The sequence below is a fragment of the Notothenia rossii genome, assembly GCF_949606895.1.
Source record: "Notothenia rossii genome assembly, chromosome: 6".
Classification (NCBI taxonomy): domain Eukaryota; kingdom Metazoa; phylum Chordata; class Actinopteri; order Perciformes; family Nototheniidae; genus Notothenia; species Notothenia rossii.
Genome location: NC_136909.1, coordinates 23,864,395 through 23,886,052, shown reverse-complemented (window position 1 = coordinate 23,886,052; position 21,658 = coordinate 23,864,395). Strand labels below are relative to the sequence as shown.

The following is a 21,658-nucleotide window of genomic DNA, read 5'->3' as shown; positions in this document are numbered from 1 at the left end:
ACTAATTTCTATCTAATATTTTATTCTTTGGAGTTTTCAGAGGTTGTTTTTGATGCAACAACTCTACACATTGTTTGTCTGTGGCTGTTTGGGGTTGAATGGACGAGAGTCCATTTTACAGGAGGTACAATAATTTAAACAAATTGACCTTTGACCTTAAAAAGTATTGCATGCAAGCCTTGTAGACAGCTAACTCCATTCGTTGAAGGCGATCTTGAAGTAATCTCTTATATATATATTTTTTTCTTTAATCCACAGCAGTTCAATGACAGCACCTGTAGATAAATAATATTGGGCACTTTTTTCTGCTGTCGTTGGATAATTAATGTCATTATGATCAAGCCCTCTGCATTCCTGAACAGACAGACCTTTGCTTTGAATTGCTAAATGATTGATGGGTGAGATGAAAGTGAATGTAGGTCACCGTGGGTGAGGGTTGACAGAGGCAATATAAATCAGACAGGCATAATAACCACATATCATTGAGGATAATGGCCCAAGCAGACCCATTACAGGTATATGCAACAGCATATAGCTCAACAATCTGTCGTAGACATTAAACGCAAGATTGCATATTTTACTACTAACAGATAATTTGATGAGGTTAAAAACATCGACAGTTTGGTGTTTAAACAAAAATCACGACACGATTCTTGATTTGAGCTCAACAAGTGATTTTTCTTCTGAAATATGCCACCTAAATAATGGATGATTTAAGTGAAAGTGACACAAACTTAATCAAAAACCTTAAACCCTCTTCACTTGTTCTGGATATGGACAACACTTATATCTGAGTCTAGTTTAATATGACAGTAGACAGAAACTATTTCTGCAGTAATATTTTTTTATCTAGTGTCTGTACATTCAATCAAATTTTTTATCAGATGTGTGTTGTTTGAGAGACATGGCTTCTGGACTTCTTCTTTGTGATCTGTGCTTAAAACATGGAAAGATATTCCTGTCTCCTCATTAAGCTAGCTCCCACAGATAGATGGAAGCATCCAGACAAAGAATGATGCCAAAGCTTCTGATGATGAAGAGACCTGAGCTCAAACAAAGTCAAAACATATCTAGGCAAAATGAGTGAACCATATACTTTGCTCAAAACAACGAGAGATCTGATCCATAAAACAACGTTGTCCAAATCACCAATTTCCCATTTTGAGTGAGATACTTACCTATACATCTTTTGTTAAAGTATTAAACAATTATGATTGAATATTGAACTGCTGTCTAAAACGTTAACTAAATGAAGTTTGCTGAGAATATAAAGACATCAAATTATCACCTCTGTTGCTGAGTTCAGTCAATACCCATACATTATTCTAACACAGCACATTGTTGTCTATCATGTAATATTCATGATGACATAACATCTATATTGCATTACCACTTGCCCCAGATTTGAGCTGTATTTTTGACACACATTAGGCTTCCCTCCTAGGCTCACAACACACAGTTAGCCCTCTTTCCCATTGCTATAAACTCACCAGAGATCCTCCTCTGACAAAAATTTGGTTCAGTTTCCAAACTTTCTAGTCTGTCTGTGAAAGCAGCAGCGGGTGTTTAGTATCCCTGTTGCATTTTAGAGATCAGCTGCAGACTCAACAAAAGATCTGTGAACAGAAAGAGGGAGCCCGGAGTTTCTGAATATGTGAGAGAAAATGACAGAGGGACATTTAGAGTGATGTAGGCTTATCAAAAGGGCAAAAAGAGACAAATAAATGGCTGTGAAAGGAAAGAGAACTGGCGAACAGATGGAGAGAAAGAAAAAAGTGAAAATCATAAAGGCAGACAAGAGGAAAAAGAAAAGGGGTGGGCAATCATAAAGAGCTAAAGCTGCTTCCAGGAGTAAAGGTTGAAGAGACTGGAGAAAGTTCTGTTGTCAGCACAGACAGAGGACGGCAGGTGATGGAAGGATAATGACAGAGGGAGGAGCCTGCTTGACCTCTGCTGACCTCTGCCTGGGAAGGGATGAAGGAAGTGGGCGCAGCAGCAGCCCTAATGTGATGGGATATCCTGCTGCCTGCCTGCTCACCCCTCTTCCTCCGACCGTAATGTCTGTTCCCATCGTTCACAGTCACCTCTGCAGGATGAAGCTCAAGAGCAACACTAACACAAGATACACTCTTGCACACCTTGTGCAGTGACGCACACATATTCACTTTGGATGGATTCACATGCCAATTTACGCAGGCCTTCACACATGCTGACAGTCAAAAACACACAGACAGAAACACACCTCCAAGTTGACTCAACAACATTCACAGCCAAAGAGACATTTACTCAGGTCACTGCATTACGCAGAAATGTAGGCCAGTGTTGAAATCATCGTGCAGATGAGGAGAAGCCGGTAGATACCAAAAACAGAAAGTCTGCCAGAGTGTACTCACAGAAACACTATTACGCAGTGCAGTGCAGCTGGTTTGGTTTACTGAGTGAAAACAAAGCCCATTATACTTCTATCCCAAGTTCACTCTTACACACACAAAAACCACAATGAAAGCTAATCATTTCATGAGTGTTTAAAGGATACTCATAATTACCCTGAGATTATTTTTCATTTTGTGATTACAAAAGCCAAATGTTAAATGGGGAGACCCTTCAAAAGAACAGTGGTTTTATTTGGCATTAAGCTTCATTATGGTTAGTTACTCGCGTTCCTGTCTGTCAGACAAAGTTCAGCAACTTGTGGGTATTTTCTCCTGTGGAAAAGCTGCCTTTAGCTTCACTCTGCTCCCCCATTCACCCACCCACACAACTTCAAAGCAAGGCCACACTGAAACTTCAAGCCCATTTTGGCATTGCCCTCCTACCTCTAGATCCAGTAATTACAGCTCATACAAGACATCAACATTATTACTCGTCAAACCACTGTATAATAATACCACAAAACACTTCAAAGAGACAATTCACATTTCAAGGGAAAAATAAAAGCTCATGGATTATGCATTAGAAAGGACTACATCAACCTTCCAAAGCAGCTGGGGCTCGGTTTATATTATCTGGAGCGAGAAACAAACTTTATCATAAAGATTTATGTGTAATTTGAAAATAAAGTGAGAAGGCCAGTGAAAATAAACTGAGAAGGCCAGTGGTTTAGGTTATTTTGACCAGCTTGTGTTCAGTACTAGCAATGTGCTTATTTAACATATAACAACAGAAATGTGTAGCAATCAAGGGTGTGTTTGGTCTTGAGGTTAAATTGCAGCGCCTTGAGAGTTAGGACATCACCACCCAAGATTACTTTGTTTAAATATGTATCAATACTGCCCTCTTGTGTCTCATGTTTACATTTTAAAACATAATGCAAAGAAACTGCCCTTTCTATTTGTATCCTTAACATTTCTTATCCCCCCTAATTAGTTAAAAATACAACCATTTTGCACACCAAAATCAGGAAGCTTGTGAATATAGAGAGCAAATAGTTGACTGCCCCCCCCCATTCTACCTTTTTAAGAGATAAAGGAAGATAACAGGTGCATGTACAAGAATAGATGAGTATCTCAGAAAATATAATACAACCATCTGCAATACACTTAATGAAGAATTTAACACTAGACATCAATTGTACAAAGACAATTGGAATTAAAAGAAATAAAGACCAGATTGCATTTGAGAAGATTTAATTGGGATAGTATATTTTCTGTGTGAGTGTCATCAAATTCAATACATGTAGTAGGAATACAATGAAGCGTGGGAAAGATCATTGATGTTACTGTTAGTTGACAGCAGATGCATAAATATGTATCCATGTTAGTTGCTAAATTATTGGGATAGAAGCTAAGATGAAGAGCATTAACAACCATAACATGGACTGTGTTAATAAAGAACCGCACTGGATTAGTTTTATAGTTACAATTTTAACAGTCTGGTAGGATTGTAATCTCTTGTAGGGCTGCTGCCAAATTTTGTTTAGGAAGTGCGCAGAGATTATATTTTTAGGACTTCCTCTGACTTTTAGCTTTCTGCCCCCAGACTGGAAAAAAAAAGCTGAGGCTGAGAATGCATGCACACAACTGACAACTCTTTATAAACACAACATTATACAAAAGTCGGTAATTCAGTATCAGCCTGTGTATCATTTATATGTTTTAGGAGTGTTCTAACCAAAACCTACAATTTTAATAGACCCGTTTCAGTTTGTAGACCATTATATATTTGTATTCTTTCTTGTTGGATGTCTACAAAAAGAATATGTTGCTGGCAAAGGACTCTAACAGATACTCTGAGGATTCAACATCACACTGAACAGCAATATCCTTACACAGAGGACAAGAGTTTGTTGTCTATGAAATAATTCTCTTTCATTTTCTCTTTGAATGTTGCTCAGAGTCAAATCCACTGGTGGAAACTAACTGGGGTGGTTATATATGGATATTATGTGTTTGTGTGTGTGTGTGTGTGTGTGTGTGTGTGTGTGTGTGTGTGTGTGTGTGTGTGTGTGTGTGTGTGTGTGTGTGTGTGTGTGTGTGTGTGTGTGTGTGTATGTGTGTGTGTGTGTGTGTGTGTGTGTGTGTGTGTGTGTGTGTGTGTGTGTGTGTGTGTGTGTGTGTGTGTGTGTGTGTATGTGTGTGTATTTTCGTGTATTGTTTGTAGGTGTGTGCACAATCCAGTGTTCAAGAATGTTTATATTGTCAATGATCAGTATTTAGTACAAACACATATGACCTGTGGTAATACAGTGGTCATGTATGTGTGTAAAATCTGAAAGGCATTAACAATTTCTAATAAATCTTTAATAATGCTGTGACCTACTTCCTGACTATGAAAACAACAGTTTTATCATCACCACTATCCAACTGCCATGACGATGAATGTCACAACCTTCCCTAATGTCACCATCATGTCAGCCATTTTATTTATTTATGAAGACCGTCAGTCCCATTTATCTCAACATGCTTTAATTGAGTTTGAAGCCTCTAAGCCCCTTCCCCCCATCCTCATTCATTTCCACATCCAACAGTGTTTTGCCCATTAAAGTGACTTTTGGGTGGAAAATGCAAACAAGAAGAAACTAAGAATCAAGCTGCAGGCTAAATATTGTGAAACACATACATTATTATACTTTGTGCTATGTTTATTCTGTGTCTGGTAAATGTCATTTAGACCACCTTTAGTCAACCTCATAATAGTCATTGTTATTTTCAACCAAAATAGTAATTGTGTGAAATTATTTCATGCACATACTTGTACTTAAGAAGACACATGTGTTTAGATATAATACAAACAAATACAGAAAAAAACAAAAAAACATCCTATAATAATGACGCAGGAATGCTAGTCGATTAAATTCATTACGTCAAAGTGAACTGGAGTACAGTGTATTGAGCAAGAAGGACACCCTGTGGTCATTCAGCACAATGCAAGACGTCCACTGACCCCCCACAACACCTCTGTCCCTCATCTCATGCCATGACAATAAACCTTTATAAATACAGTCCATGCAATAAATCCGATATTCTACAACCTGTTTATAATCAACAGTGTGTTACATAGCATGATTTCAGATATAAAATGTGATGTTGTTGCTTAGTTTACCCTGAAATTGACAAATTGCTATACACTACTTAGAATTAAGACTTCTCATATGCCTGTGGTGATGCTGTGCCTGAGGGTGTGTCCGTTTAAATCGCTCTTATCAAAGTTGGGGTTTCAAACAATTTAAAATAAATGTATGCTTTTCACAGATCTGAGTTGTCGTTAACAGATGCTGGTGTCTCATCTTGACACCTGTGAATAGGTGTATGTTGTGAAAAACTATTTCCCAAATATAGACATGTTAAGTTAACAATGTAACAAACTTAATATCTTAACCATTGTCTGAACAAAAACACTCACATTTCAAATAGCCAATTGATTTTGAGCAAATTGGATGATTTGAGCAATGTGTTCATTCAAATAGTTTAAACAAATTCCAATAACGCCCGAACAAAGAAGCTGTTCACTAACATCACAATCTTTAAAGGTCATAACATAGGACGAAAATAACAACACCGAAAACAAATGGTAACCTTTTATTAGGTCTACGTAATTTATTTTTACTGAAGCAGGTGAATGCTTTACAGATCTCGCGCTGCTTTTGGTGAAAATGCAACTACAAAGACCACAATGCATTGCAGCGAAACAGTCATGACACATCTTCAACATAAGGAAAAGCTACTTCCTTGGAAACGTTTTATTTGTTAACCTTGGGGAGAGGTTTGCTCCTTCTTATGGTTATCATTTTGAGAAGTAATTTAAAAGCTTATTGTCTTGGCTCGCAGGAAATGTCAGGCACTGAATGTGTGCGTTAGGTGACCTACAGCTAGCTTTCTAGCTCGGGAGCTAACAACGTACGCGCTAACGCTAGCTAACCGAGGGGACCGAATATGTAAAATTGAACGTAGGAGAGCCAGTTTTATCAACAACAGCAGCTGGAAGAGATACGTGATATCGCCAGTAGCTGTTATAAAGTAACTGCTCAAAGTAAGTAGTGCATTTCTGTCTCTAACACTGCTCATGTTACGGTGTTTATGTTATTAACTGCAGGTGGCTAGCTTAACTTGACAGCTAAGTTAGCGTCATGATTCGACGACTTAAAAAGGGGATCCAATGTATGAAATGTTTGCTTAAAATCATCGAGACACTTAACCAAGTATATGTTTTATCAATACGGATCACGGTGTTGGTCAGATGTGGTGTAATTTGCTCTGTTTAATGTGCTGCCGTGTGAATCCGTATCACGTGAGTCGTCACAGCACAGGCTCACTAACATTTTCTGCAGTTATAAAAAAAGCCTTAAATTACTGTACTTTGTGATAATGGTACAGATAACACGTTGAAATGTAAGGATTTCTAACTTGGTACTTGGGAAATATATTATTTTATCATGTAAAGTTGAAATTATATTCATTTATGTAGTTAACACCCCAACAGTAATATATATATATATATATATATATATATATATATATATATATATATATATATATATTCAGTAAAGCTTGAAGAGGCGTCATTTGGATTAATTAATTTCGTGTTACTTTTTCGTTAATCCTATCGGAGCCTAAAGCAAAGATTTTTGAACAAACACTGTTAAACAAGTTGTAAAACACAGGGCAGTAATAGGCCTTGCAGAGTTGCAGCTAGGTGTGTACAAGTCTGCAGAGTGGTGACCCACTTGGCTTGGTGACACCTTACTTGCACCCTTTTAATAATGGCCTCTTTGTGTCTATGAGCTTTGTTGCCAGCATACAGAAATGAAATACTGTCAAACCTGTGTTGGTCAACTCAACCTACTTTAGTACCTGTTTTTAACTTGTAATACAAATTACATTTATGATAATATAAAACATTTACAAACTGATGCCACACTGCTCAAAGAAACCATGCCCCCTGAGATTACAGTATATGACAAATCATTTTGTAGTCAATAAACATGAGTATGAATTATGCTATATGCTTGATCTTAACTGAAGCAAACCATTATCTGTTTATAAATCTCTTTAATTTTTCAGCAGACCTATAGAGACGGGAGTTCTCTGGATACAGACGAAAATGAACACATCCTTTCCATGGTTTCCCATGAACCTCACCTGGAGTGGGAGGGTGTTGTGAAAAGGGCAAGAGGAGGAAGGAACACAAGGGGATTATAAACAAGAGTCATGAATCTCCATCAGGTCCTCACTGGGGCTGTCAACCCTGGAGACAATTGTTTCTCTGTTGGCAATGTCAACAATGTGCCATTCACGGTAAGATATTTCAAGCTCTGGAAATATTTCCCTTCCAGACATTTCGGAGCTCAAATGCTGAGGATGTGGCAGAATTATCAGAGAGTTCTGTTCATTGAGTTGTTTTAAATATAAATGTAGTAGGCCGAACAAAAGTACAGTATTTATAAAAATAAAAATCCCTGCTAGCAAAATGGCTTTGCTAAGGGTAGTGTTGCCCTATTGACTAAGAATGAAACAAAAGTTGTGATCCGTTTGCCATGAATATATATATATTTTTAAAAGTAAGCCTAAACCCTCAAGAAGTAATAATAATAATAATAATAATAATAATAATAATAGCTTAGATTTATATAGCGCCTTTCATGGGACCCAAGGTCGCTTTACAAGGAGTGATGTGCTGCCATGGCTTTGTATTTGTGAGTACCCTAGCAGCACAGTTTTGGACATACTGGAGCCTGTCCAGGGTAGTAGATGACAGCCTAAAAACAATAACCAGAAAATGGTATTTCTGTGTGTATATTCGGATACTAGTGGCTTTGCATGACTAAGCAACCAAGAAAATCCCAATATAATAATCATTAGCCATTCGGCAGGTGAACAAAAAAATGTCCAACCTATAAACCCATAATATATATATATATATATATATATATATATATATATATATATATATATATATATATATATATATATATATATATATATATATATATATAAAAACTTTAGACCAAGACATTTGGCAAGTTGCAAGATGTTTTGTGTTACTCCCTCCACCATATGTCAGACAGGCCTGTGTTAGCTTAATCCTTACTTTTTTTTACCAATATTTGTTTAAAATTGCAGTAAGTTTTTGTTTACTGAAGGTTTTAGGATTCTGGCCGTTTCTCAATCGCGAGGATATTGGCTTCCAAGCCAATATTACAAGGATGCTACATCATCAAGTGGCACACCAGGACCGTTCCAATGTCCAGCATACTTGGAATTCCACCGAGGCCGTGTCCTTGGTTTGGGGGAAATTTCGATGCTGCACATGGGTAGACTCCGCGTCCTTCAAATCCCCACAATGCTTTGCGCACGGACCAATTTCCCCAAATCTGTGGCGGAAAATGTAAGGCGGGGCCTTTCATATGACGCACACTTGCTAGCCTGTTCCACTCTTCGTTTTCCGAATGCCAGGAAGGATTCTTGCCTCGCTTCTGAAGGAAGTGACTCGGAAGACATGTGCTACCAAGCAAGCGTACTCTCGTTTGAGAAATGGCCACAGTGTCTTGAATACGAAGGAAGGAAATTACCTCCTTGCACTCTATTCTCTATGAGATACTACTGCAATGCTATTCAGAGAGTGGATCAATAGGAGAACTATTTCTGTTAATCTGTCCTCTTGTGAAGGAGTCACCGTGAGTCACAGCTCATGTGAAAATCTCCCTCTGAGAGTCACAGAAGTAGGGCATTGCATTCTAATCTTATTCTTAGGGACACTGGCTCTAAAACAAGTGTAGTTGAAGTGACCTAACATCCAACTGTCTCTTTCCCCTTCCTGCTGTCCTCTTGTCTCTTGATAGGCTTATGCGTCAGGTTGTGACGTGGTGATTTTGGGCAGTGACTTTGAGCGTCTGCAGATCATCCCGGGGGCCAAACATGGCAACATCCAGGTCGGCTGTGTGGAGTGCTCACTGCAGGGTGGACAGGTAAGCAGAATGGAGAGGAGTTCTGTCATGGGGGGTTCTCAGGCTGCACTGCAAACCAGGATGTTCCCTAAATACCAGATAATATTTGTTCAGCACAAACATTTCAGTTTTAAGTAATGTTTTTGGAGGTCAATATTTTGTTGTGGATTAATGGAATATAAAGCTCTATTAAGGTGGCAACCATGTACAAACAGTGAAGAATGTGTGATACAATAATAATATACAATTATTTATACCTAACCCTTAAAGGTGGGGTAGGTAATTTTGGAGAAACCGGCTCGAGTGTGCTAGAATTTGAAAATACACAGCCGGAAAAAATCTGCCACTTCCTTACAGAGCCCCTCCTCCAACACACACGAACGCGCACATGACCAATGAGGGCACGAGATAAGTTTGTTCACAGATGGAAAGCCGACAGGCAGGTAGGCCATCCAGTTATTTTAGCCGGGCCGGCTAAAATGACTGGTTGTGCTTTTTACAGCGCTACGGCTTCCACAGATGACATTTTTGCACTTAAGATATTCATTGCTATCGGGATGTTAAGAGCATTCCATGGAATATAACAAAGTGTATCTCGAGCCGGTTTCTCAAACTTACCTACCCCACCTTTAATGGCATACCTGATTCAACAAAATTGTGAATCAGTCGGGATGAAATGTTTTTGTTCTTCCGTTTGCTTTAATGACCACACAATAGGGGATTGTTTTAGGCAAGCGCAATTCACAGGGTCAGAGGAATAATATTTATCTGATTTGTCCATCCAAAATAAAGTACATCTAACTGCAAAGCATTAAAAGCTCAGCTCTGAATCGTGAATGGGTGGGCTAAACCATCTAGCTGGTATTGTTTTGATATCAGTAGAAATTGTACCAAAGAGGAAGTTATGTCCAAAAGCATAATAACTCATAAGCACCATACTTCTCAAACTTGACAAAGCAGGCCTTCCTGCTTTACACGAAGGCTTACAGTCACATATTTTATGATTCCTTCTAGCTACTAAGTAACAATGCTGTGATGAATAACATTTGGAGCATTCCAGGATTACTATATCTGCATACATTTGACAAATTAGTCAATAAATATATTATAAGTAGTATTCATTATTCCCAGCCCATCAATTCAAATGGATTTATTTTTGAATTGGGGATAGTGGCAGCCTTGTTTATAGCAGCAGACAGGCCTGATTCTATTCTAACGAAATAGAAGAAATGCTCACTACTCTCCTCATGTGATGTTTAATCCAATTCAGTTGGGCCAGAAGTAACCTCACATGCCTCCAGCATGGTCCAGCATCTCTTTAAGCATGCTCAGTTGGTATGTTTACCAGTTCCACCTCACTGCCCCTCTCCACGCTGTGATATTTGCAATGCTATTAGTTTAACCAGCATTGTTGCGCACACCCCTACTATCACACTGTGTGGTAGCACTTCAGATCCCTATTGTACGCTTTAATGACCCCACTGCAATAAAACATGTATCATCATAATGAAGAAAAATACATTGTATTGTATCACCTCTACATTCATTTATTTAAAAAGAGTCTAAGCTTGGTCACACAAATCTGTCCCAATACAAACGTTATGGGTAATCATACAAAAGAGTAGTTTTGACAAAATAAAGGTGACTTTATTTTTTATAATTTTCTTTTTTCTTTTTGCTGCTCAATTTTAGAACTATGTTGAGTTTTTTTCGCCACTGAAAATGGATTGTAACGTATCCTGAAGAAATAGTTACCTTCTGTATCATTATGCCATGAGCCATTGTCTGTCTCTATGAGACTACTTTGTGCGCGTGATGGCTTGTTTGTGTGTGCCTGTGTCAATTAAGACATGCACCTTTACCCGTGTGAGTGTCTCACTCCTTCACAGTCCTCATTCTGTGACATCCAGCACATTATTTACCTCAATAGAGACATGGCCCGACCTTATTATGCCCACTGCAACAGAAATGTCACCCATTCAGTCGAACATTTTGACTGTTGCTTTCATGGAAAGACCTTGAGCAGTGCATGAATGTGAGGTGTGCTTTTGTTAAACAAGATGTTGACTTAACACTAGGTATTTATGTCCTCAAGGCATTTTTGGTTTGTTTTCCAGTAGGGCTGCTCGATTATGTCAAAAATACTATGTCTATACAAGCTAATGTTCTTTAGTTAGTCTTCCTAATTAGGATCTTGAATAAGAATGTGCACTGAACAAATCTTCATTGTATTTAAATTGTTTTACTTTTACGTAAACATGCCGTTAAAATCTTCCAATGAGATACATTTTTTAAAATATTTTAAGCTTTTCAGATTGTAATTTACAAGAATATTAGTAATGTATAAAGTCTAGTATTATTTGATTTTGGAAAATGTGTATTCAGTGAAATTGTTCATTCTGTATCAGAAACGTATGTCTTAAAATATAACACGTTTCCTTTTATTTATTCTTCTGATAGATTGCAGCTTCCTATGGAAGCATCGTGTGTGTCTTTGAGCCCGTTCAGCCCCCCGATCAGAAGGACACATCGCCGCCTGTGAGTAGCCTGCTTTATCTTTCAGTCACAATCTAGTCATGCATGCAATCACATTCTCCTGAAAAAGAGACCTTTTCTTTCAGACAACACTTTATTTCAAATAAAGCAGTATATTGTTCCTTCAAACCCAATGGAAATCACCAGGGAGAAACATATTTCAAAGAACCATCCTCACAGAAATATTTCAAGAAGTTCTGCAGCCCTTTTGTTCTTTGTTGATTTTCTACAGTTAGTGCAGGAGTCCTATGTTTGTTACATCATTGTTAAACCGCCTTCTGTTCTTAGAGAAGTCAAAACATAGTCATGAAGAATGGAAATATTTTACATATCTTAAAGAAGCCAGTTCCTCTTTTATGGCAGAAGGTTTCCTGGTGGTACAGCTGCTGTCCATGTGGTCTGATCACATGTTGCTCACATGAGAGCAGCTTCACTGTTGGTGTATGCACTTTTGCTACTGATAGAAGGGACAAAATAACATGTTTCATAATCTACCAAACGTTAAACAATCATGTTGTTTTTTAACATTGTCTTATTCTTTGTGTACAGAAGTTGAACTGCCAGTGGCAGAAGACTGGTCAATTTGTGTTGAAGTCTATGGTACGGAACCTGGCCTGGCACCCCACAGGTACTTTGACAGGAAAATACTGAATATTATACTCCCTCAAATAAGTGTTGGTATTGTTATCCCAGTATGTCAAACCTTCTTGCTATATATGCCTTTTTATATTTTATTTTGTATAAATGATATGATGGAGCATGTCAGTCCTCACAGTGAACGTGTTTTTGTGTTTCCAGGCAGCACCCTCCTAACAGGCTCTAGTAGCCTCCAGTTGTGGTCTCATATAGATGAAGTGAACGATGAAGCTGAAGAAGAAGGAGGAAGGCAGAAAGAGATGACCATAGGAGACTTTCTTTCAGCCTGGAGGTGCATCTGGGAGAGCAAGTAAGAACAAACTCTGAACATGATGCCTCCTATCTCCTTAAAGAGGCTATGTTGCTTCCCTTTTTCTAAGGAAATAAAAAAAGGTGTTTCCCCCTATGTATGTGCTTAGTAAAAAAAAAAGACATTTGTTTTGTGGTATTATTTAATACTCTAATACATCTAACCTTAGATGTACTTGTTTTGTAATTGAATGAATTTCAAATAGTTTTAGTGTGTATTCAACATAATTTAGATAATATTTAATATTGATAATACTGTTTTTTTCCCTTTTTTTTCTGTAGGACAGCCTCTCCAGTGAGTTTAATGAAGTTCTCTCCTGATGGGGAATTCTTTGCTACTGCTGGACAGGTAAGTCAAGCTTTCATGAGTTCTTTAATATCCTACACATTACAGAAAAGCAGTATTATAGTGATATATAGATTAGGATGCTATTGTGTCCAAGTCATATTTTCATATTGATTCGTTAACTAACCTTTACAGGGGTTTTCTTTTTAAGTTTTCAACCTAATAGCTTTAACTTCTAATGGCACACTCAACAACATGGTATCAATCATTTCCCTGTTTCCCTCTCCTCTTCAGGATGACTGCCTGGTAAAGGTCTGGTACAGCACTGGTAAGTGGAAGTTGGGTGTTTCCAGACTCTTCACACCTCCAGAGTCCAGTGACAATTTCCAGGCAGAGCTGGCCTTCTCCTTTGTGTACCTGGCCCACCCCCGCTCTGTAACAGGCTTCTCCTGGAGGAAGACCAGCAAGTACATGCCACGGTATGGACCCTCGATTATTCAAACTGGCCGTTGTCTCGCTTTGGATTGATAATTATGCATGTTGTTGCCTATTTTTATTGTTTGTTTATTTGTTATATGGTGCTCTACTACATTTACTTGCCATTTATCTCCACTAGTTTATCTTTACCTAAGCTTTCACAACTGAACACTACTAAAAAAGCAGATAACATGAGCCTCTATTACCGGTGGAACAGGAAATATCTATTTTAGTTTATTTAAACCAACAGGATTAAGTATTTTGTGGGCTGAATGTGAATGAAGTAGCTGTTATAAGGAGCCAATTTAAAATAGGTCACCCACAGTGCTGTATTAAAGTCTCACATTACTCTTTGTTACAGCACTGCTAATCTTATGTGACCTGTAAATGTTCTCTAGTGAAATTATAATGCGACACAGTTCACAGCAGGTTTAGCTTGCAGCACTATTACTTTGGAAATGACTATAAAGAGATTATCCTTACTCTACCGATGTTCTCAGAGAATGACCACAGACGGCAAGACTGTAATGATCATGCAGACTTTCCAGTAAGCTTCTTTGTGCTATTAGGCTTCAGGAAGTACAGAAGTGGTGATCCGGATTGTACCGCTGGGTTAAAGGCCTGTCATTGGTTGCAATAATAAAACCGTGTCTATAATTCTATCTTGGGCAGCTTGTCCTTTTTGTTTTAATTGACTTAACTTTTGCCTTTTCAAATAAACAAGTGTAACATGTCTGTTATCAGAAGGGATTAGATGTACCGGTAATCACATTTTTGTCATTACTACTCCGTTCTACCCTTCCTTTCTACCACTCTTCACTTTTTGACCTTACTTATCGCTCTAATGGTGCTTCTTCTTTGACCTGCTGTTGAGTACAGCAATAAGCATTTGTTTATAAAAGTTATTTCTGACGGGTTCAATCCCCTCTTCTAAACCCTTTTCCATTATCCTTCCTTTACCCCGTCCCCTTCCCTTCTCTCTCCTACCAGAGGTGCAGTGTGTACTGTTCTGCTCACCTGCTGTAAGGACAGCGTGTGTCGGCTCTGGGCAGAGACGCTGTTGCCGGGTGACAGCCTCCTCTCAGGTTACCACAGCAACCACACTTCTTGCCAAAACAATGACACACCCAGATCTGCTGGCCCTTCTTGGAAAAACGCCTGCAATGGGAAGTCACAAGGAAAAATGGCACAGGGAGTAAGTTAATACAAACAAAACTCTTACCATCATTGTTTGAAACAACTAGCTAAACCAAATGCAGTCTAATAGAGCAATCAATTTTGACAGAAGTTTACATTTAAGTATATGGTCTTTTTTGAGGCTTTAGTTTGCTATCTGACATGAATATGCTTTGTGCGGCTTCAGACAAGCATCAGTGAAAGATATTGGCCGTTTCTGTAATCTAGGCACTTAAAAAACATTTTTGATCGTTGTTTTTTTTTTTCATTCAGCTACTGCTAACTCACATCTGTTCTGGTGGCGTTTTCTGCTTTAAGTGACCTAGAATGTTGCTGTAAGCCTAGCTAGGACTCACTCACACACACACACAAAACTGGCACCCATTTTGATATGGTGATTAAACATCTATGGGTCTCACTTGCAAAAACAGAGTTCACGGCACATTAGATTAAAGTCAAATTGGTATGTAAATGTCTCCACTGTGCCTCGAGGAGAGTCTGTAAGGGTACATGTCTGGAATTATTCATTAAAATCACAGACTGAGCCAGATAACCAGGCAGTAGTACGAAGTAATGCTCTCCCAAAAACTGAATACAAGAGAACAATTTTTGTATTTTGCCTCACTGGGGATTTCATGCAAAATCTATGAAGAGGAGCGAGCCGATTAGTTTGTTTGCGAGTCCCCACAGGATGCAGTGATGTGGGGACTTCACCACAATCTCATCTCCCAATAATCATATTAAATGATTTTAAGATTTCGGCACATATTTCACTTTTGACAAGTATGTCCTTTTCAAAATGGAGAATGCAATTTGGATTAATTGTTCGGCCCTTGTTGATACCCTATCTTAAGCATTCATAAAGTGTCATGCCTAAAACTATAGATACTTGTATTCAATATTCAGACAAAAGAAAAGAAAACATTTAAATGAATTGTTGCTTCCTTTTACCTGCTGCTCTCTCACTAAGATACTCTTTCATGCTGCCTGTTTCACTCACGCTCTGACTTGTTTATACAAATAGGGCACTTAACTTAAATGTCGTTCAAGGGTCTATAACATTAAATTCCATTCCCATTCCAAAGAGCAAGCACAAAGTATTGGAGCTCAACTCAGGCTGAGAGGAGAACAGTGAAGCCCTTTTAGTTTACACACATTGATAATTCACAACAGGTTTAACCTACATCGCTACAGCCTGGATAGGGGAGGTGTTGCCCATCTTTGCCCACCGTATAAAACACTTGTTGCTTTGAAAGGTTTATTCAAGAAATTGAAATCTCTGTGGAGATGCATGCAATATCTCATTGTCTTTGTGATTGTACATACCTTTTTTATAAGATGGAAAAGCACACTGAACTACGCAAGGCAGCATACATTCATAGGATAAAGAATTAATATCTGTCTACTAGTTTTAATTTCCTTGACTAAAACTATGACGAAATATGTTCGTCAACGACCTTTTTTTCCATGACGAAAACGAGACGATGACGAGACGGCACCAACGGCAGTAAACAATAACTCTAACGAAATCATCATGCAATATCGTTGACGAAAAGTGACAAGACGAAAATGTAGTTTACTAAATAAAAACTATGCCAAAATCTCTCTTTACTTTCGTTGACGAAAAATGAGGAGACTAAATGTTATCAAAGATAACGTTACATCTCTGATAGTCCGCTTTTCTCCCAGCAGTTCCATTTCCGGTGCTGCGGCTGGGCAGCAGCTGTTTGTTTGTGCTGCGTGCGGCGGTACATTTGAATTACACCGGGCAGCGGCACAATATGAATTGTCAGGAAGAATCGGGTCTAACTCATGGTCTAACTCATGGTCTAACTCATGGTCTAACTCATGGTCTAACTCATGGTCTAACTCATGGTCTAACTCATGGTCTAACTCATGGTCTAACTCACCTTACTAACAGAAAATAAAATGGCAACAACAGGGCTTGGGAGCAGTGGTCGCACTCGCGTTAACCGAATACCCCCCCTTCAGCGCGAGTGAGTGATAAATTGTGCACTCGACGGGTAATAATGGATTATGACGGAAATGTTACGATCCTGTCCGTCAAAATGACTGACAACGAAAAAGTCTAAAACCACCACTGCTTGTGAGAAAGAAACGATGTGATATTTGGGCCCATTTTCTCTACAATGAGGCGGAGAAAAAAAGCGAATGCATTGTTTTATCAGAAGGGAAGCAATGTGGCCGTAACACAGCTGGTAAAAACATCACAAACCTGACCTGATACTCTCTGCAAAGCTTCTTAATCATTCAACTTGTGTTTTTCATCAAATAAGGACAAGATATGATCTTATTGTGAAATAAGTTTGACTAAAATAATTGGTTTTGGCTGGACTACCGGTAGTTTGAATGAAATGTTCTATATATCTGATGACTAAAAAGACTCAACAGTTTTCAATGACAAAAAGTAGACTCAAATAATTAGTTTTTCTTTGACTAAAATAAGACTAAAATGCTCAGACTTTTAGTCGACTAAAACTTGACTAAATAAAAACAGGATGAAGGTGACTAAATATGACTAAAACTGAAAAGGAAATTTAACACGGGTCTAAAACTAAATTAAAAAGTAGCTGACGAAATCAACATTACTTTCAACAAATCAGATTTTCAGCACATAACAGCTCTTAGAAGTCACAATACATAACACTTGTTTATTAATCCTCTAACTTGAATAACACATTTTCTCCACAGTCACATTTTCAAGAATCATTGCACGCCTCCTTTCATCGGGATGTCCCCCAGCCCTCTTTGACTAGCTGCCTGCCTCACAACCAGAGCCGACACTACAACCACAAGAGGAGCAGCAGCAACATGCCCCACGCCAACGCGCTCTGCCACTTCCACATCGCTGCCAGCATCAACCCTGCTACAGGTTAGACTCGCACACACAGACATTAGTATCTTTAACTCGATTGTATTTCAAGCCACAAGATGGTAGAAAGTACTCCCTAAAGAAAAGGACACCACAGAAAGTATTGAACCATATTATGTATTCACAAACCCCTGAGACTACATAGATGGTTAACTCTGCTTGAATACAATCAGCTGGAGGTCAGAGGGCTTCAACTTTTTATTTCATATGGCAAGACATGGTGTAAACTTTTTGCATTGCCTGAGGTTGTTTATTTAACATCCCAGTGAGTTTTTCTGTTCAGCTACAGCTGCTCAGACTTAATGTTAAGTGTTTCCCCCTCTCTGATTTTGCATGGCACTTTATTTAGACCTGAAGCCTTTGTGCCTTGAGGCTGAGAAGTGCTGTAGAATAGGATTTGAATGCTTGAATTATATATTACCAAACTTCAAATGATATACTCATCATTACATTTAATTTGCTACAACAGATACATTTGTGCCTGCATGCCCCCTATGTAATGTAATGTATGTAATACTTTGCTTTTTTTTCTCCAAACGTTGTAACCTCTTTATCACAGACATTCCTCTGCTGCCCTCCATCTCCTCTCTGAGTACCGCCGATGATGAAGAACCTGGAGGCCCTTTTACTGTCCACTGGCTCAACAACAAGGAGCTTCATTTCACTTTAGCTATGGAAGTCTTCCTACAGCAGCTCCAAGGCAGCCTGGAGCAACAGAACGAATGCTCCAACGAAGGTACATAATATAAGGATCAAACATTGGTTTGAAGGGGTGTCCAAAGGAAAATGTAATAACACTACAGTTTTATACTCGACATGAGATCCACAATATGATTTGTTTAAGCTGATACCGATAACCAATCCATTACCTGCTCTGCTTCCCATGGCTGATAAAGACAACCAATGCATTTACATTTGTTAGGCCTATAGTTTTCTCTACTGAATTTTCAGGATTTACATTATGATTTGTATCTCTTCCAGAGCCTGAGGATGAGGAGAACTGTGATGAAGATAATGGAAGCAGGCCAGGCGACTCCCAGGAACCTGAGGCTGTGGAGCTCCCCCTGGCAGCGGTGAAGCACCAGGTGAACGTGCTGCTGGAGGAGTGGAACAAAGGGGCGGACATGTTGTTCAGCATCCATCCCATGGACGGCTCTCTGTTGGTGTGGCATGTGGACTGGTTGGATGAATATCAGCCAGGCATGTACAGACAAGCTCAGGTACGTTCACTGCTGATGTGGTTTAACTTTATGTAAAGAAACGATGGTTTTAAGAACATAGTGCCTCACCTTTAACCGTTTTTAGATCCAAATAAACACACTCTTTGTCCTAGTTTGAATGGTCACACTTTAAAGATTTCAACTGGAAACTGTTATAAAGACATTGAATAAACTCTGAGCAGACCTTGGTCACTCGTGGTTGTATTCACAATTGAAGCGCTTCTGGGGGGAAATAATGAATTTATCTTCTCAATAAGGCTGTGAATCATTTGACATCTGTGATTTCTTCTTTTAATGGTTTCTCCTTCAACTGAGGAGACGTATTCTAATGATGTGCTACTTTATATCATATTCAAAAGTCCCAGGATGCATTTCTATTAGTGGTGAAATAATGAGTTCCTCGTGACAAGGCACCGAGGGAGTCAGGCGAGGCAGCTAAACGAATCCCTGGTTTCATTGACATTCCATTTGATTAGGCCTGGCTGCTTGAGTTAGATACAACGCTATTATTTATGTCACATCTGAAGAGAAAACGAAGAAGGCTGTTTCCCTCAAGTCTCCATCACTGTCTTAGTGACTGAATTCATTTTTGAAAGACTGTTGTCACTCAGATTCTGAATGTGTTAGTTAGTTAGTTAAATGAGTTCTGTAGCTTCAGTGCCATCTGGGTCATTACCACAGTTACACAGGACCTTAATATAAGCTCATATTGAACGCTTCTTTAAGCTCTAATATAATAAGTTGATTGACTGAGCCATTCCTATCATTAACTCCGGAGCCTTATGTTTAATTTACTCTAAATTAGATGCTATCTTTCCTCCTTTCTCTCTCAGGTTTCCTTTGTGTCCCGTATCCCTGTGGCGTTCCCTACAGGTGATGCCATCTCCTTGAGCCACAGTGTGGTTATGTACGCCTGCAACAAAAACGTAGATCTGGCTATCCAACATGACAGACAGCGACCACCCGGGAGCACATTGCCTCAAACCAAATCGGCTCTAATAAGCTACAGAGGTCAAGGAAAAAATGCACCCAGCAGTAGTCTTCGACTGAGCATCTTCACCCCAAACGTCCTCATGATCTCCAAACACTCTGACGGCTCCCTGAACCAGTGGGCAGTCAGCTTTGCCGAGGACTCTGCTTTCTCCACTGTGCTAAGCGTCTCTCACAAGTCACGGTACTGTGGCCACCGCTTCCACCTCAACGACCTGGCCTGCCACTCTTTGCTCCCTCTCCTCCTCACCACTTCGCACCACAACGCCTTGAGGACGCCTGAGGCAGACAGCATCCTGGCTCCCCCCGACACCTACTGCTCTGGTTTCTCTCACCCTGCGTCTCTGCCCCGAGGGTCAAGGCCCAGCAGGTCATCCCTGGGTGTAGTTTCCCAGGATCCAAATGCCATCTACAGCGAGCTTATATTATGGAGAGTAGACCCCGTTGGTCCGCTGTCTCTGTCAGGCGGGGTGTCTGAGCTTGCTCGGATCAATTCTCTCCACGCATCAGCGTTTGCTAATGTAGCCTGGCTGCCCACGTTCATCCCCAGCAGCTGTTTAGGTGAGAAAATATAATGTATTGTCTGGAGATTGTTAAAGCAACATATGATAAAGTACTTGGCAATCAGCCTTTGAATAGACACCGGTATCTTTTTGAGATTTGTTCTTTTGTTTACCAAGTTGTTTTTGTTTCTTACAACAAAGGGAATTATGTTTTGCTGAAATATGCTTTGGGACATTAAATCCATAAAGATATCATTTTTTCAGATCAGTTTTTGTACCCTCATTTGTGCATTATAAAATGCTTCTTTGAAAACAACTCAATGAAATCCATGAAGGCTTTTACATTTCAAACAATATCCCACTAAAAACATTGTTGCTGGATTGTATATAGTCTTTAGTAGGGGCTTGGACTGTGAGCCGTAGGGTCGCCGCTTCAAGTCCCCGACCAGACCTAAATATGGAGTGTGGACTGCTACTTGGAGAGTTCCCAGTTCACCTCCTGCCCTGCCGTGGTGCCCTTGAGCAAGGCACCGGACATCCCCACAGCTCCCCGGGCGCTGTGCAATACCTGCCCACTGCTCCTAGTACTAGACTCCTGGTACTAAGATGGGTTAAAAGCAGAGAACACATTTCACTGTGTGCTGTGTGCTCTGCATGTTTGACCATTAAAGAGGGTTTCATCCCTCCCAATTATATTCTATATACAATATTTGCTTTTTTGTTAAATGAACTGTACCTAATTGTTCTATATTTTAGTTTTTGGTTATTTGTTGAAAACACTGTCTTACTTTCTTTAGGTGTGTACTGTAACTCTCCCAGCGCCTGCTTCGTGGCGAATGACGGCCACTCACTCCGGCTGTATCAGGCTGTTATCGAAGCTAAGAAACTCCTGAGTGAGCTCTCCAATCCTGAGATATCGGTAAGTCCTCAAACAAGTCTCTGCAGCGTTTGTTCAGCAAATCAGTATTTCCCCTAGGACCTTTTTTAAAGTGAGGTAATAAAATAAAGCTAATTTGCAGTCTTGTTACTAAGCAGTGTTAATGTTTGCCGACTTGATTTAATCGTTACACGGGATCACATTTAATAATGTGAGAAATGAGTTGAAGCCCTAACAATTAATGGTTGATTATTTTATTTTTTTATGATGTATTTATTTAGTGTCGTTTTATATTTGTTTATTTTTATATGACATATAAACAACTTCTTCTGGGTATTACCATTAACTTGTTATCAAGCACAGCAATGTTAATA

The 21,658-nt window shown here is 39.2% G+C and overlaps 1 protein-coding gene across 3 annotated transcripts in view; it reads left to right on the top strand.

Annotated features, from left to right (window-relative positions):
- Window positions 1–6,110: 6,110 nt before the first annotated feature.
- Window positions 6,111–21,658, top strand: part of dmxl1 (Dmx like 1) — a 53,520-nt gene continuing 37,972 nt past the window's right edge. For 2 of the 3 annotated variants that reach the window (XM_079686801.1, XM_079686799.1), the window contains exons 1-14: window positions 6,111–6,468; window positions 7,500–7,733; window positions 9,278–9,403; window positions 11,843–11,920; window positions 12,467–12,545; window positions 12,716–12,863; window positions 13,145–13,211; window positions 13,443–13,627; window positions 14,616–14,820; window positions 17,514–17,694; window positions 18,254–18,430; window positions 18,676–18,914; window positions 19,748–20,465; window positions 21,205–21,326. In XM_079686801.1, coding sequence (XP_079542927.1) covers window positions 7,647–7,733; window positions 9,278–9,403; window positions 11,843–11,920; window positions 12,467–12,545; window positions 12,716–12,863; window positions 13,145–13,211; window positions 13,443–13,627; window positions 14,616–14,820; window positions 17,514–17,694; window positions 18,254–18,430; window positions 18,676–18,914; window positions 19,748–20,465; window positions 21,205–21,326 — 2,412 coding nt within the window. In that variant the 5' untranslated portion in view covers window positions 6,111–6,468; window positions 7,500–7,646. The remainder of the gene's footprint in view (window positions 6,469–7,499; window positions 7,734–9,277; window positions 9,404–11,842; window positions 11,921–12,466; window positions 12,546–12,715; window positions 12,864–13,144; window positions 13,212–13,442; window positions 13,628–14,615; window positions 14,821–17,513; window positions 17,695–18,253; window positions 18,431–18,675; window positions 18,915–19,747; window positions 20,466–21,204; window positions 21,327–21,658) is intronic. The other variant, XM_079686800.1, reaches the window with a different exon arrangement.